This window comes from Castor canadensis, chromosome 8 (assembly GCF_047511655.1).
Source record: "Castor canadensis chromosome 8, mCasCan1.hap1v2, whole genome shotgun sequence".
Lineage (NCBI taxonomy): Eukaryota > Metazoa > Chordata > Mammalia > Rodentia > Castoridae > Castor > Castor canadensis.
Genome location: NC_133393.1, coordinates 151,667,591 through 151,682,881, shown reverse-complemented (window position 1 = coordinate 151,682,881; position 15,291 = coordinate 151,667,591). Strand labels below are relative to the sequence as shown.

General features: G+C 40.2%; 1 protein-coding gene and 1 pseudogene across 1 annotated transcript in view; both read right to left on the bottom strand.

Annotated features, from left to right (window-relative positions):
• Wbp2nl (WBP2 N-terminal like) overlaps positions 1 to 14,624 on the bottom strand; it is a 52,322-nt gene extending 37,698 nt beyond the window's left edge. The window contains exons 1-4 of the mRNA XM_074081789.1: positions 14,563 to 14,624; positions 5,666 to 5,774; positions 5,264 to 5,405; positions 4,973 to 5,065 (exon numbers count right to left, since the gene is read on the bottom strand). Of these exons, the coding sequence (XP_073937890.1) occupies positions 4,973 to 5,065; positions 5,264 to 5,405; positions 5,666 to 5,774; positions 14,563 to 14,624 (406 nt within the window). The remainder of the gene's footprint in view (positions 1 to 4,972; positions 5,066 to 5,263; positions 5,406 to 5,665; positions 5,775 to 14,562) is intronic.
• On the bottom strand, positions 11,486 to 11,992 carry LOC109689368 (zinc finger CCHC-type and RNA-binding motif-containing protein 1 pseudogene; annotated as a pseudogene).
• Positions 14,625 to 15,291: the final 667 nt, after the last annotated feature.

Below are 15,291 nucleotides of genomic sequence, written 5' to 3'. Positions count from 1 at the left end.
CCCAAAGTAATCTACATGTTTAATGCAATTCCCATCAAAATTCCAATGACATTCATCAAAGAGATTGAAAAATCTACTGTTAAATTTATATGGAAAAACAAGAGGCCACGAATAGCCAAGGCAATACTCAGTCAAAAGAACAATGCAGGAGGTATCACAATACCTGACTTCAAACTATATTACAAAGCAATAACAATAAAAACAGCATGGTACTGGCACAAAAACAGACATGAAGACCAGTGGAACAGAATAGAGGATCCAGATATGAAGCCACACAACTATGAGCAACTTATCTTTGACAAAGGAGCTAAAAATATACGATGGAGAAATAGCAGCCTCTTCAACAAAAACTGCTGGGAAAACTGGTTAGCAGTCTGCAAAAAACTGAAACTAGATCCATGTATATCACCCTATACCAAGATTAACTCAAAATGGATCAAGGATCTTAATATCAGACCCCAAACTCTTAAGTTGATACAAGAAAGAGTAGGAAATACTCTGGAGTTAGTAGGTATAGGTAAGAACTTTCTCAATGAAACCCCAGCAGCACAGCAACTAAGAGATAGCATAGATAAATGGGACCTCATAAAACTAAAAAGCTTCTGTTCATCAAAAGAAATGGTCTCTAAACTGAAGAGAACACCCACAGAGTGGGAGAAAATATTTGCCAATTATACATCAGACAAAGGACTGATAACCAGAATATACAGGGAACTTAAAAAACTAAATTCTCCCAAAACTAATGAACCAATAAAGAAATGGGCATGTGAACTAAACAGAACTTTCTCAAAAGAAGAAATTCAAATGGCCAGAAAACACATGAAAAAATGCTCACCATCTCTAGCAATAAAGGAAATGCAAATTAAAACCACACTAAGATTCCACCTCACCCCTGTTAGAACAGCCATCATCAGCAACACCACCAACAACAGGTGTTGGCGAGGATGCGGGGAAAAAGGAACCCTCTTACACTGTTGGTGGGAATGTAGACTAGTACAACCACTCTGGAAAAAAATTTGGAGGCTACTTAAAAAGCTGGACATCGATCTACCATTTGATCCAGCAATACCACTCTTGGGGATATACCCAAAAGACTGTTACTCCAGAGGCACCTGCACATCCATGTTTATTGCGGCACTATTCACAATAGCCAAGTTATGGAAACAGCCAAGATGCCCCACCACTGACGAATGGATTAAGAAAATGTGGTATCTATACACAATGGAATTTTATGCAGCCATGAAGAAGAACGAAATGTTATCATTCACTGGTAAATGGATGGAATTGGAGAACATCATTCTGAGTGAGGTTAGCCTGGCTCAAAAGACCAAAAATCGTATGTTCTCCCTCATATGTGGACATTAGATCAAGGGCAAACACAACAATGGGATTGGACTATGAGCACATGATAAAAGCGAGAGCACACAAGGGAGGGGTGAGGATAGGTAAGACACCTAAAAAACTAGCTAGCATTTGTTGCCCTTAATGCAGAGAAACTAAAGCAGATACCTTAAAGCAACTGAGGCCAATAGGAAAAGGGGACCAGGTACTAGAGAAAAGGTTAGATCAAAAAGAATTAACCTAGAAGGTAACACCCACGCACAGGAAATCAATGTGAGTCAATGCCCTGTATAGCTATCTTTATCTCAACCAGCAAAACCCCTTGTTCCTTCCTATTATTGCTTATACTCTCTCTACAACAAAATTAGAGATAAGGGCAAAATAGTTTCTGCTGGGTATTGAGGGGGGGAGCGGGAGGGGGTGGAGTGGGTGGTAAGGGAGGGGGTGGGGGCAGGGGGGAGAAATAAACCAAGCCTTGTATGCACATATGAATAATAAAAGAAAAATGAAAAAAAAAAAAAAAAAAACTGCCCAGCCCCAATGCCCTTCCCACCAATATCTACCCCCTCCTCCTATCCTTCCTTCCAGCCATGCTACCTAATGCCCACCCCTTCCAACCTCCCCCTTTCCCACCACACAATACTTAAAAACCCCAGCCTATAAGAAAAACGTGCTCTCGTCCCTCTCAGAGCACTACTCTGATGGCCAAGGGTCCCTCTCAGGTCTTTCTTCCCAAATAAAGGCCTGCTGCTTCTGAGGGTCACAGCTTCTTTCCCAGGCTGTCTCTCCTTTTCATCCTTTCCTGAAGTACCTCAGTTTTCCCTCATTTTTCCTTTCAGAGCCAAGTTCATAGACGTTCTAAATCATTTCCAAGTGGCTATGCAACTTCTGAGACCCTGAACTTTTGCAGGCCAAAAAGCAGATCTGAATGAGGGCATGAAGAGGAACCCCTTAAAGTTGCCTATAATTTGCCTATAATTAGCCTATAATTCTAAAACAGAAGCCCACCTCAGTACTGTCAGACCAACAGTGAATTCAAGATCTAGTATGTAATTTTCCTTAGTTCCCAGACATCTGTAACAAATAAGGAGTGGACTTCCGAGTGTGCCCCCACACTGGATTTCCCATAGCTATTCTCCCTCTGTCTACCAGAGTATCCTATTAGCCAATTTCAGGCTCCAGATGCTTTCTGCCAGGAAACAGTCAGCTGGATAAAGCATGTCAACTCCTTGGTCTTTCTATCTTTGCATTGTATCATTATAAAAACTATAAAAATTATTCTTACTCCTCAACCTCCTACAATATGATTCTCTCACCATTTTCCTTCTCCAGCATTTCAGTGAAATCTTTCTTTCCACAAGCAATGCACTTTTCACTCTTCATTTTACTAAACATCTCTGAAGCAGCTGATCACCCCATATTTCCTTAAACTCTTCTCCCTTGGCCTTTGGGATAATTAAACTCATTTAAATCTCCTCTATCTCAGTCCCTGCTCAATCTTTGCAGGTAACTCATTACTAATATTTTTTTTCTTCCCTTTCCTTCCCTTAAATGTTGGAACCCTTGAAACTTTCTTTAACTGTCTGAGTGACCCCATTGCACACATGGCTCCAGAGATGACCTGTGTGCTAAGGATTTTGAAATCAGTCTATAGATATAGCTCCTTGGAGCTCTAAGCTGCATGTCCAGTGACATCTAGCATCCCCACGTATGCCACACTTAATGTGGTTCAGGGGTTAAAAGTACAGGGCCAAAAGGACATGACAGCACTTATGTAGTATTCCTGTCAAAATGCATGGCCTGAATATAATCATGAGGAAACAGACAAACCCAAATTAAAGGACACTGTACAAAATAATAAGCTTATTTTTCATCCCCCTCCAACTCACTCTGGTACTGGGGATTGAACCCACTCTACCTCTTGAGATACACCCCCAGTTCTTTTGTTTTTTTTATTTTGTTTTAGGGATACAGTCTCACTAACTTTACTGGAAGTAGCCTCAAAACTCACAATCTTCCTGAATCCACCTTCTGAGTAGCTGGGATTACAGGCATGTATCATCATGTCCAGTAAACTTGTGTTCTTTTTTAAATGTCAGTTCCACCAAAGACAAATAAAGGTTGAGTTCTAGATTAAAGCAGACTAAGAAAAGAGAACAACTAAATTCAATGTGTATCCTGGATGGGGGTGAGGAGGAGTGCTATTAGAATTGGGAACAGTAGCAGGATAATCACTTGAATTTGAAGGCAAACTATGTATTATATAATAATATTGTGTCAATATTAGATTTTCTGAAATTGGTAAGCACCCTGAAGTTGATAAGAGAATGCCCTTGTTCTTAGATCACACTTAAATATTCAGAAATGAAGGAAATGGACTTTGTTGTGACTTAATCCCAAATAGGTCAGCAAAGACAAAAGCAAAAAGAAAAAAAAAACAGAAAATTCTAGGTGAAGGGAGTTCTTTGTAATGTTCTTATAACTTTTCTATAGATCTGATTTATTTTTTCATAATAAAATTTAAGAAAGGGAGGGGGAGGGGGAGAGAGAGAGAGAAAGTGTTAATTTAGCTCCATCGCCCTTATAGCCTTGGGAAATTACTCACTCAGTGTTCCCAGCTATAAAGCAAGACTGATGATAGTACCTATATTACAAGGTTTTGTGAGGATTAAATAAATTGACACATGTAAAAGGCTTGGAACACTGCCCAGTACACAGTAAATATTCAATGAGTTACCAGTATTATTATGTTCTAAAATTGAACTTACTTCCTCTCTAACTTTGACTAACTCATATTCTTGACCATGGATTATAGCATAATAATCTATTTGGCCTTCTAAACTAGAAACTTCGTAATATCCTTCTGTGTGTTCTCGGCACTATGTTCATGCCTCTGTTACAACAAATACTAAGAGATAAGATATATATCCGCACATGTCTACTAGATTGTGTTTGTTTCAACTACATTGGAATTGGGGTGGAAAACAAGGGAGAAAAGGAGAGCAAATAACATGAAGACTCAAATATGAAAGAGAATAAGGCACAAAGAATGAGTCTGATTCAGTGAATAAGGAACATAAATTGAGGCTAGTTTGAATAAAAATATATAATTAAAAGACTACTTTTAGTCCAAGTTTGAATGGATTCTTTGGACATTCATTAGATCAGTGCTGTTAGGACAGTAAGGACATCTAGTCTCCTCTCTTGGAAGACAATACTAAACCTAAGAGAAGCAAAGACAAGGCAAAAAGAACAGATCAAAAGCCAGGTCAGAGAAGAAGAGCTAAAGCACCAGGCTCTCCCTCACCCAAGGAAGAGGCTGCTCGATGACATGAGACCAGCATTAAAGCACAAAAGACTATCAGGTAAAATGAATCATTTAGGTGTCTAACTGTAAATTCCCACTAGATTGCAAGTTCCTGCCAGACAGGGTGGGGCTGAATAATCTTGGTGATCTCAGCACGTAGTATGAGGCTTTGCATATAGTAGATAGGCTCAGAAAATGCCTTTTGAATACATATGCAAGTACCAACTGTCTGACCACTGAGTTAGCAGGTCTTGGTTGAGTAATGGTCCTATTTCAATTCCTCAAAACCCCAAAGTGTTTAATATCTTTATCAGCATCGCTCACCAGCAGTGGCAGCTTGCATCATCAACTGGGCAAAGTGGATGGCACCTCCTTTCTTGAAGACTAATTTAAAAGTAGCCTGTCCTTCCCAGCCACCTGGGGGGGAAAAATGGCACACACTAAGAGACTGGCACAGCTGGCAACAGAGGACTGGCATAAACACGGAAGGGAGTACTACACAAAGAAGCAGGGTTGCTCTCGTTTATATCCCACTGTGAGCTAAGTCTGAATCTTAACCCTTTTAGAATTTTTTGAGGGGAAAAAAAAAAAACACTTCTAAAAGGAAACACTTACCATCTGGAGCTGCCTGAATGGTCCCTTTAATGTAGTTTGCACCAAAGACTGGTTGTTCAACAGTGCAGTTCTTCATCAGATCAAACGGCATCATGAAAGACAACATAGGATCACTGGCTGAGCGTGAAGTCACAAAAATCACCTAAATGAGGGGGAAAAAAACTTTGGAAATGGAATGCAGAATTTGTCTGTGGGTAGAAACTTGTAAGAGCAAGGTCAAGGCTGCTTTGACATGCTGGCCTAATTGAGAAACAGCATCCATTTTCTTCCATCCCTCTTCAAAATGGAAAAATCTCCAGGTAAAAATGTTTTAAAAGACTTTGAAAGTCAGTGTTTAACTTCTCTCCAGTTTTATGGAAACAAATGCAAAGTTAGTCAGTAGATCAAAGAAGTAGAAATTACCCGATATGAAGTGAGAAACAACGTTCCCCTCTTTGTACCACTAAAGAGGTTGGAGCCCTGTGGTGACTGTGGGAAGGAAAGCTCCACATCTGAACACTGCTTCAAGAGACTGCAGAAGAGAAAGAGCAGACAGCACAGGATTAAGAAGTTATATAAATGGCACACATAGAACTGGGAATGTAGCTCAGAGGTAGAGCTCAGAGCCAAGGCCATGAGTTTGATCCCCAGCACCAAAAAAAAAAAAAAAAGAAGAAAGAAAAGGCCAAAATTATACACATAAAGCTCTTAACACAGTTCTTAGTCCAAAGTAAGTATAAAATGTTAGTTGCTACTCTATTATTTTAATGAAATAAAAAGAAATTCAAGTGATCTTATTCTCTGACAATTCACTTACTCTTCTCTTTTTCTTCTTAAATCTACTCCTATTCTCAATGTTTGTTCTTTAGTTCTTATACTTCTAATATAACTCGGCTAACAGAAATGTTCCTTTAAAGAAACATTCTTAAAGGTCAGGCACAGAGAATGCCTCAGCACCTTCTGACATGTTGTTCCCTCCCCTCACTCCTAACCTGGAAAACTTGTATTCATCCTTTTCTCACTCATAGAATCCTGTCAGGGATTTTTCCAGTAGGGAATTTATAATATGTATAATATGTTGGCGATTTATAATATATGTGTGTTTATTTGTTCAATGTCCTCCCTAATGATTACCCTCTCTAATGACTGTTAGAGACAATGACTGTCTTCTTTGCCTTTATAGCCCTAGCAAAGAGGAAGTGTTACTAAATATATAGTGAACGAATAAATGAACACAGAACATAATGCAAGCAATAAATGACATACATATATAAATGCCATAAAAATGTAATAGCAATTTAATGGAAGGATATATTGGCTTTGGTTAAAACTTTTTGTTTGGAACTGAAATCAGACCTTTTATTTTTTGGCAGCACTGGGATTTGAACTCAGGGCCTCACACTTGGTAGACAGATGTTCTATCATTTGAGCCATGTCCCATCGGATTAAAACATTTATGAATGGCATCACTGAAGCGCTACAATATGAGCTGATTTTGAAGAGACAGGTAGTGTGTCAGTGGACACAGGTAAGGGTAAGAAACAATCTAGGTGGGGCATCAACAGCATTAATGAAGATACAGGAACAGATAATGGAAAGCAAATTGCATACTTGGAAGAGGCCTGGCAGTGTGGCTTCACCAAACCATACCATAGGAGTGAAGTTATGAATAGTGAGATAAAGCAAGAAAGCCATGATGGGATTAGAGCTTGGAAACATCATTTTACAGTCAAGGAGGAACTGTGAGCTGTAGATTTCTGAGGGAAGTCTCATGATTGAGAAGGTGGTGGTATATTGGAAGGATTAGTTTGAGTTCTCTAAATTGTCCTGTTGTAATAAGAACTGGAACCAGAGTGGTAGTATGCAGATAAAAAGGGAAAGGTTTAAATCTAAGAACATATAGGATAGCAGAAAAAACAGAGGACTAGGGAACTTAAAAATGTCAGTCTAGCTACAAAACCAATGACTATATGGGCAAAATCTGTCAGAATCAACTTTTTCAGAACTCTAAAATCTAATCAAAAGCTTACAGGCTCCTACACGTTCTCCTGCTATTTGCTATTCACCATGAAGTGACACAGTTCAGACAGGGCCCACAGCAGAGCTTAGCTAAAGCCAACGCCATGACCTTGAGATTCTAAAACTCATTTAAATAACTTCCAGAACCTAAATAAATGGCAGTTTAAAACAGTTTCATTTCTTTTAGGTTGCAATAATAGCAACTGACCTGACCTTATATTTTAAGAGAAGAGCAAACTGACTAGGAGGCCATCAAATATGTAACCCTTGACTCAACCAAAAACAAGATGATTACTGCAGTGACTATGAATGTGGCTTGCCACCATAACCAAGCCCCAGATGATACAAAGTTGATTAGCACTTCTAGTAGAAAATGAATTTTGGGAACAAGGAGATACAGAGAAAACAGTGCTGTAACAACAACCTATCTCCATGTAACAAAAAAGATGAACTGACCAAACTTCAAGTTGGATTTATTTTGTTTGTACTTTTTTTTTCAGGGCCTCACACTTGCTAGGCATGTGCTCTACCACTTGAGCCGCTTCACCAGTGTCTTGAGAACTATTTCCCTTGGCTGGCCTCCAACCACAATCCTCCTAATCTCTGCCTCCTGAGTAGCCCGGCTGTACTTTCATTTGTACTTTTCACAGAAATCACTTATGCTGAATGATCCTCAGAATAACAGAATGGAACAGAAATCCCTAGATAATGAGTATGATGCAAAGATAAAGGCAACTAAGTAGAGATGAAAAGTAAAAAGTAGGAAAAGTGATTGAAAAAGTTGCTAAAGCCAAGTGTGGTGGCTTTAATCCCAGGAAGTGGGAGGTGGAGGCAGAAAGATCCAGAGTTCAAGGCTAGCCTGAGCTACACGGTGAGACCCTGTTTCAAAAAATATACATTAAAAAAAACTGCTGAAGATATAGAAGGTGATTGTGATGACAATATTCCAAAACATGTTTAATGTTGTAATATAATCTAACTGGTCCAAATGTAAATATTTTATTTTGAGGAAAATATTCAAAAGAACATCATACTTCATTTAGCAAACCATTAAGAGTAAGATCTTCAGAAAACTACTCTCTCAAGCAAGTTTGAGATACTGCATTCAAACCACAGTACTACCCCTGTCCCCCTCAAAAAAGGAAAAGAAAAACTACCCTCTGACTATCAAGAAAACCTATATTGCTACTCTGAAATAATAAAGTTCAACAAAAGTGAAAAATAAAAAGGTTTACAACAATTAGGGAAATGTTTAAAGAAGGAAAAACAAAAAGCTGGCTCTACCACTTCAGCCGCTCCCCAGGCCTGCTTCACGGCATCTTAACTTACTCTTGTATTGACAGAAAGGGAGAGGGAGATAGCTCAAGTAGTAGAGTGCCTGCCTAGAAAGAATGAGGCCCTGAGTTCAAATTCCAGTGCCACCAAAACAAGGTTGGGGGGCAAAGGCTGTAATCCTAGTATTTTGGAGACTGAGATCAGAGAATTGAGGTTCCATGCCATTCCAGGCAAAAAGATTTGTGAGACCCCCCATCTCAATGGAAAAAAGTTGGGTGTGTCAGTGGGTCCCTGTCATCCCAGCTATGGAGGGAAGTGTAAAAACAAGAGGATCTTGGTCGAAACCAGCCTGGGCACAAAATGAGACCCTATCTCCAAAATATACAGAGCAAAAAGGGTTGGAAGCATAGCTCAAGTGGTGGAGCACCTGCCCAGCAAGTCTAGCAAGTGCAAAGCCCTGAGTTCAAAGCCCAGAGCTACCAAAAAAAAAAAAATGGGCAAAGGACTTGAATGGATATATCCAATACACAATGGTCAAGAAGAATTCTCTTGTTGAAAAGATTTCAACATCGTTAATCATCAGAGAAATGCAAATGAAAACCACAATGAGGTATCAATTTATACATATTAGGATGGATTCTATATGAATAATGAGAATTGTGGCAAGCACATGGAGAAATTGAAACCCTTCTGTATACCAGTGGCAGAACCATAAAACAATGGAACTGTTACAGAAAACAGTATGGAAGAGCCTCAAAAAAATTAAGAACAGAACTATCACATGATCCAGTAATTGCACTTATATCTCTATATATTCTAAACAATTGAAAGCAAGATCTCAAAGAGATATTGCACACTTATATTCTTAATAGCACTAGTCACAACAGCCAAGAGGCATAAGCAATCTAAATGCCTATCAATGAGTGAAGAGAAAAACAAAATGTGGTATATACATACAATGGAATATTATTCAGCCTTGAAAACAAAATTCTCACATGCCACAATAGATGAATCCATATTATGCTAAGTTATATAAACCAGTCACAAAAGGACAAATACTATGATTCCACTTATATGAAAATCTAAAGTCAAATTCATAGAAACAGAAAGTAGGACAGTAATTACCAGCAGCTCAGGGGAAGTTAGTTAATGGGGACAGAGTTGTTGTAAGTTAATACTCTGTAGGCAGGTTTGCAATAGAAATATACATATATATATAGAAAGAGAAGCCTATTATATATATATTCTATACAGAATTGTTCATATTGCTAAAAAATTGAAAACTATGCAAACACCCACAGTGTTGAGAATCTGATAAAAACAGACACATGAATGCAGCTATTCATTATTTAAAAAGAGTAAGGCTTCTCTTTCTGTATAGAAGACTATCATACATATATATATAGTCTTGTGGTACTGGGGTTTGAACTCTGCACCTCACACTTGCTAGGCAGGTGAGCCCCTCCACCAGTCCAATATATATTTATATTTTTAACTGTGTATTTTATGCTAGTTTAAGAAGTCTATGTCTTCTGACCTTTTAGGAAATATATTCTGATTAAACATTTTTTGAAGTTGTTTAGAAGATTAAATTTATATCAAAAGTCCTCATGTAAATCAAGCAGACACGAATAAAGCATTTACAATGAAGTTCTCAAATAAGACACTAATATATACCTTTTTCATAGGATAACAATACCATTACTATAATTGATACATTGTTTTCTTATAGAACTTAAAGAACTACTTTATTAAAAGTAATTCTTTTTATGTCTAATGTTCAACATCCTTAACTATAAAGGAAACTCAAATCAAAACTGCACTAAGATTCCATCTCAGCCTAGTCAGAATGGCTACTTCAAGAAAACAAACAATAAATACTGGCAAGGATGGGGGAACAGGGAAAGCAACCCTCATACACTGTTAGTGGGAATGTAAACTAGTGCAACCTCTGTGGAAATCAGTATGGAGGTTCATCAAAAGCTAAAAATAGACTTACCTTATGACCCTGTTATACCACTCTTTTCCATATATATATATATATATATATATATATATATGAAGGAATGTAAATCAATATACAAGAGACACCTGCACACTCATGTCAATTGCAGCACTATATAAAATAGCCAACTTGTGGAATCAGCCTAGGTGCCCAACAATTGATGAATGGATAAAGAAAATGTGGTATATATACACAATTGAGTATTATTAAGCCATAAAGAAGAATGAGATGTTGTTTGCAGGAAAATGGGTGGAACTGGAGATCATCATTTTGAGCAAGAAAAGCCAAGCCCAAAAAGCCAAATAGCTCATGTTTTAGCTGGACTCTAGGTCTAATATGATAATAATGAATATGGGTCATGAATGTAAAAGAGAGACTAGGAAGGTGGAATCAATGGCAGAGGATGAAGGTGTGGAAGGGGTGAAGAGATTCGAAGTACGTTGCATGTATTTGTATGAAGATAGTATAATGAAACCCACCAAATACTGTTTGAAAAGGCGGACCCGGAAGAGGAGCTAAGGGAATACAATGGAGGGGTGAACTAGTTCAAAGTACACTGTATGCATCTATGAAATGTTCACAATACAACTCTCTTGTACTATTAATGACTCCTAAAAATAAAAAATTAAAAATAAAGGTTAATTATTTCTAACAAATCCTGATATTTTAGTACAGGTTGAGTATCCCTTATCCAAAATGCTGGGGCCCAGAAATAGTTTGGATTTGGAATATTTGCATATACATAATGAGATTTCCCATGCAATATTTTATAGTAAAAAAACTACTTGATATTGTTCTTATGCTTACATTCTAAAAATTATCTTCAGTCCTCAACTGAATTTTGTACTCACATTTTAAAATTATATTAACATAATAAATACAATTTTAATCACTAAGTTCTTATCTCTGACATATGTGCTTTTCTTTATCCTTGGGGTCCTGAATCATCGGATCTTGAGGGACTCCCTGGGTTTCCACTTGTTTTGTTTTTCAAATTTGGCTTGCTGATTGAGGCTGTTACAAGCAAGATCTTCCCCATCATCTTCCTAATTTTTTCTTCTGGCTCAGGAATTTTCCTATCTCTTCTTTCTTCTTTGGAGGCTCACATTCTCCAAGTATATTTTCAGGACAGGAGTAATTTAAGTGTCCACTTTCCCCTTACTTAGATTGATCAAAGTAGTTTGATCAATCAAACTTTCAGATAAACTCAGCTGCTCTTCGTTGTCAATAGAAATGTTTGCCTTTATCACTCTATCAAATAACTGTTGTTTATTGCTTTATACGGTCTTTATCCAAAACTAAAATAAATGGAACCCCTTTACTCTTCCTAGTAACTTAACCTCCACAATTTTGCCATATTTTAAAAATATTCTATGTAAGTCTGTGTCAGAAAGAAGGGCAAGCTGGATTGCATACACTGTGCTCTTACTTGGAGCCAAGTCACCATTCATTCCTTTATGTGGGGTGGGGCTGGAAGGACCAGAAGAGCATGAGAGTTTGGTTCAGCTGAGGCTCAACCCTAACTCTTTCTTACTTCTAGCAGCAGCCTTAGCTTCATGTATTCCAGGAGTGAGGCACAGAGACCAGATGGTAGCAATCCCAAAGACACAACTTGATAGTTGAACAAAGACATATTTTCAAAATGTTCATCCCAGGAATGTTCATGTAATGACCAACAAACCCAGAATATCTCAGATTGGAGGCTGAATACAGATTTATACGTACTGGACTACCAGCCATTGACACAATACAGATATAGATACTAGAAGGCATACTCCATATATTGGTAAATGAGAGAAACAAGTTGCAAAGCCGTCAGAAGGGGGAAGCATGTGTTTCCATAGAGAAAAGTGAAGAAAGATTCATAAAGAGATGTAAAAAATACTGAACGTTGGAATTTGAGATAATAAAATTTTTCCTATTTTTTCTATAGACAGGTGATATTATCTGCACAAGTTTTTAAAAATAGATAAAATAACTCAATGTTCTCCTTTTCTACAATATAGTCTGCCTCATACATTCATGATTTCTCAGATAAAATCACAAAAAATTCTCTACAAGTCAGGCATGGTGGCCAAAACTGGTTCTCCCCAGCACCTGCGCGAGTAAGGCAGGAGAATCAAGAGTTCAAGACCATCCCAGGCAAAAGTTAGTTAAGACCCTGTCTTATAAATAAAATAACAAAAAAGGTCTGGGGGCTGTGGCTAAAGTTGTAGAGCACTTGCCTAGCAAGCTTGAGGCCATGTGTTCAATCCCCAGTGGACATGGTGGGGGGGGGGCATACTCTACAAAATATAGCCAAGTTGTGATTAATTTCTCAAGTGTAAAAAAAAATTTCTCAAGTGTATATTCTTACTAGGAAAGAGAAGTAAAAATAGAACCAATCTTTTCCCTCTCAGGCTGTTTCCTTAAAGTAGTGTGGCCTTCTTTGGTGTACAGAATCAGGCTTTTCCATATGCATTGGAAATAGGAATTTGACTAATTTCTCTTGTTTTCCCACTTGTGAAATGAGGAAAATAGAGCTGATCCTCACTGCAGACAGAGCATTTATTAGTATAAAGAACAGTGCCTGGCATATTTAACTGTTCAAGAAATGCTACTATTAGGTGTTCAAGAGCACAGGATGAACTTCATAACAAATAATTCAAGGAACCATAAAATCAAGTGTTTTCTGTTCATTTTTTTTTAAATACGTCAATATCTGTCTCCAACATAAAGAGCAAAGGAGACAAACACGCCCAATAGCCTGAATGAAAAAACACCTAAAAACACCAGACTAGAAATGGCTTCGCAGTACAAGGATCAAGTGCTCTGGTCAGTGCACACAGAGACTTCAGGGTCATCTCCTCCTATCAATTGAACAAAATAGCAGAGGTACTTCGGGAGCAACCTCCACAGACCATATGGAAGTGTCAATGTCCTGGGGAGAAGAACCTTAGAAAAGAGATCTGTATGTCAGCATTTGGTCATGTCTTCTTGGATCATCCTAACACGTGCATTCAAACTAACCTAGGTGTGCTACCTGAGCACATCATTAGGGTTGCTCACTACTAGGTGGGAGACAAGGAAAATCAGGGCATATCAGCAGAGAGCTGTGTAGCTGGACACACAGAAGGACTGTGGAAAGTGGGTGGGAGGAGGAATAAAGAAGGAGTGGGACCAGGTGCCGTGGCTGACGCCTGTAACCCTTGCTACTCAAGAGGCAGAGATCAGGAGGATCGCAATTCAAGCCAGCCCCAGGCAAATAGAGAAACCGTGTATCTCGAAAAATACCCATCACAAAAGAGGGCTGGTGGAGGGGCTCAAGTGGTAAAGCACTTGCCTAGCAAACCCCAGTGCCGCCAAAAATAACTAAAAAACGGAGGGGAGTGGGGTGAAGGCCCTAGGTGCGCGAGTCTGCCTGGAGATGAGCTCCTCCTGGCCGGGAGCATCGTCCTTCCTGGACATCCTTCTGTCCAGATCTTTGATCTTTTCAGTAAGAAGAGGAGCAGTTATTCACCTCCCTGGCTGGGGAGACGAGGAACGGAGGCTTTGGGAAATTTCGAGGACCAGGGAGGGCCCTCGACGGCTCGGGATCAACCCACAGCGATCCACACTCCACCTCCTCGTGCCTCGTACGGTTCCCCAAAGCCCACGACCTGGTCCCCAAGTCTGGGAAGCCGCGCGCCCGGGACCCTCGCCGCCGCCATCACCCTGCAAAGTCAGGCACAGCCGAAGGCGGCCACACCACGACCCGAGGGGCGGCTCATTCCTAGCGACCAGCCTTTCTTCCGAGGCGACACTGAGTGCCTGCGAAGAAGCCCTTCCGCTCCCGCCCTCGCCCTCTGCACGCGCCAAGTCAGGCGCTCCCCGCTCGGCTACACCCATGAGGGCGCCGCGCTCATTCATCTGGGGCGACGCTCGGTGTGCGCGCCGGAAAAAGGCGGTAAAGGCCCCGATTCGCTGCGGGCTGTGAGCCCGCACGTCAACCCCACTCCTGTCCTCCCTCCTCTCGCAGGAATCCCGGGGTACCCCCAGGAACCTTTCGCCTTGAGGGATGGCAACCCCTCTACCGTCGTCGGCGTGGCTCTGGTTCACCGCCATCTTGCTACAGGCCCCCTCCCGCCGCCCCTCAGATGGGGAAGGGACGGGACCTGTGCCAAGCCGTGGGGCGTGGCCCTGAGGTGGGGGGCGGAGATTATGGCGCAAAAACCAAAGTGAGTGGGCGAGGCAGCTGTCACGTGACGGAGCAGAGGTTAGAGAAACGGGCGGAGTCAAGATTGAGACACGCCCTGACAGCAAAAGGGGTGGGTACCAGGAATTGGTTCCGCCCCCGGGCACGAAGATGCACAGACATAGGGCCGTGGTCTGTCAGTCGTCCCCAGAACCTTTGCAGGGTTTATCCTACACACTTCTCGACTGGGGTCAGGACCTACTGTTGTTCCGAGAAAGACCCAGATTCCTCCTCTCTCCAAACACCAGCAGAACTTTTTTCCAGAGAAGGCCTGGAACTAGAGCCGATTGTCTTGTGAGGTAGCATCCAGGAAAGGAAAAGGCCAGGGAGCTGTCAGGAAGCGGAAGGTGAATTTCGAACCTCAGTGAGTCCAGGCCAAATCCAAGATCCAGGGAGCCTTTGACTCTGTCATTTGTCATACCAGCCCCGCCTCCTCCAAAAGTTGATCCGGTGGAATACATGGTAATAGAATTGCTTTGAGGACTAGAATGTTGAACATATTCTTATTTCCTTTAAACTTCACAAAAGCACCAGAAT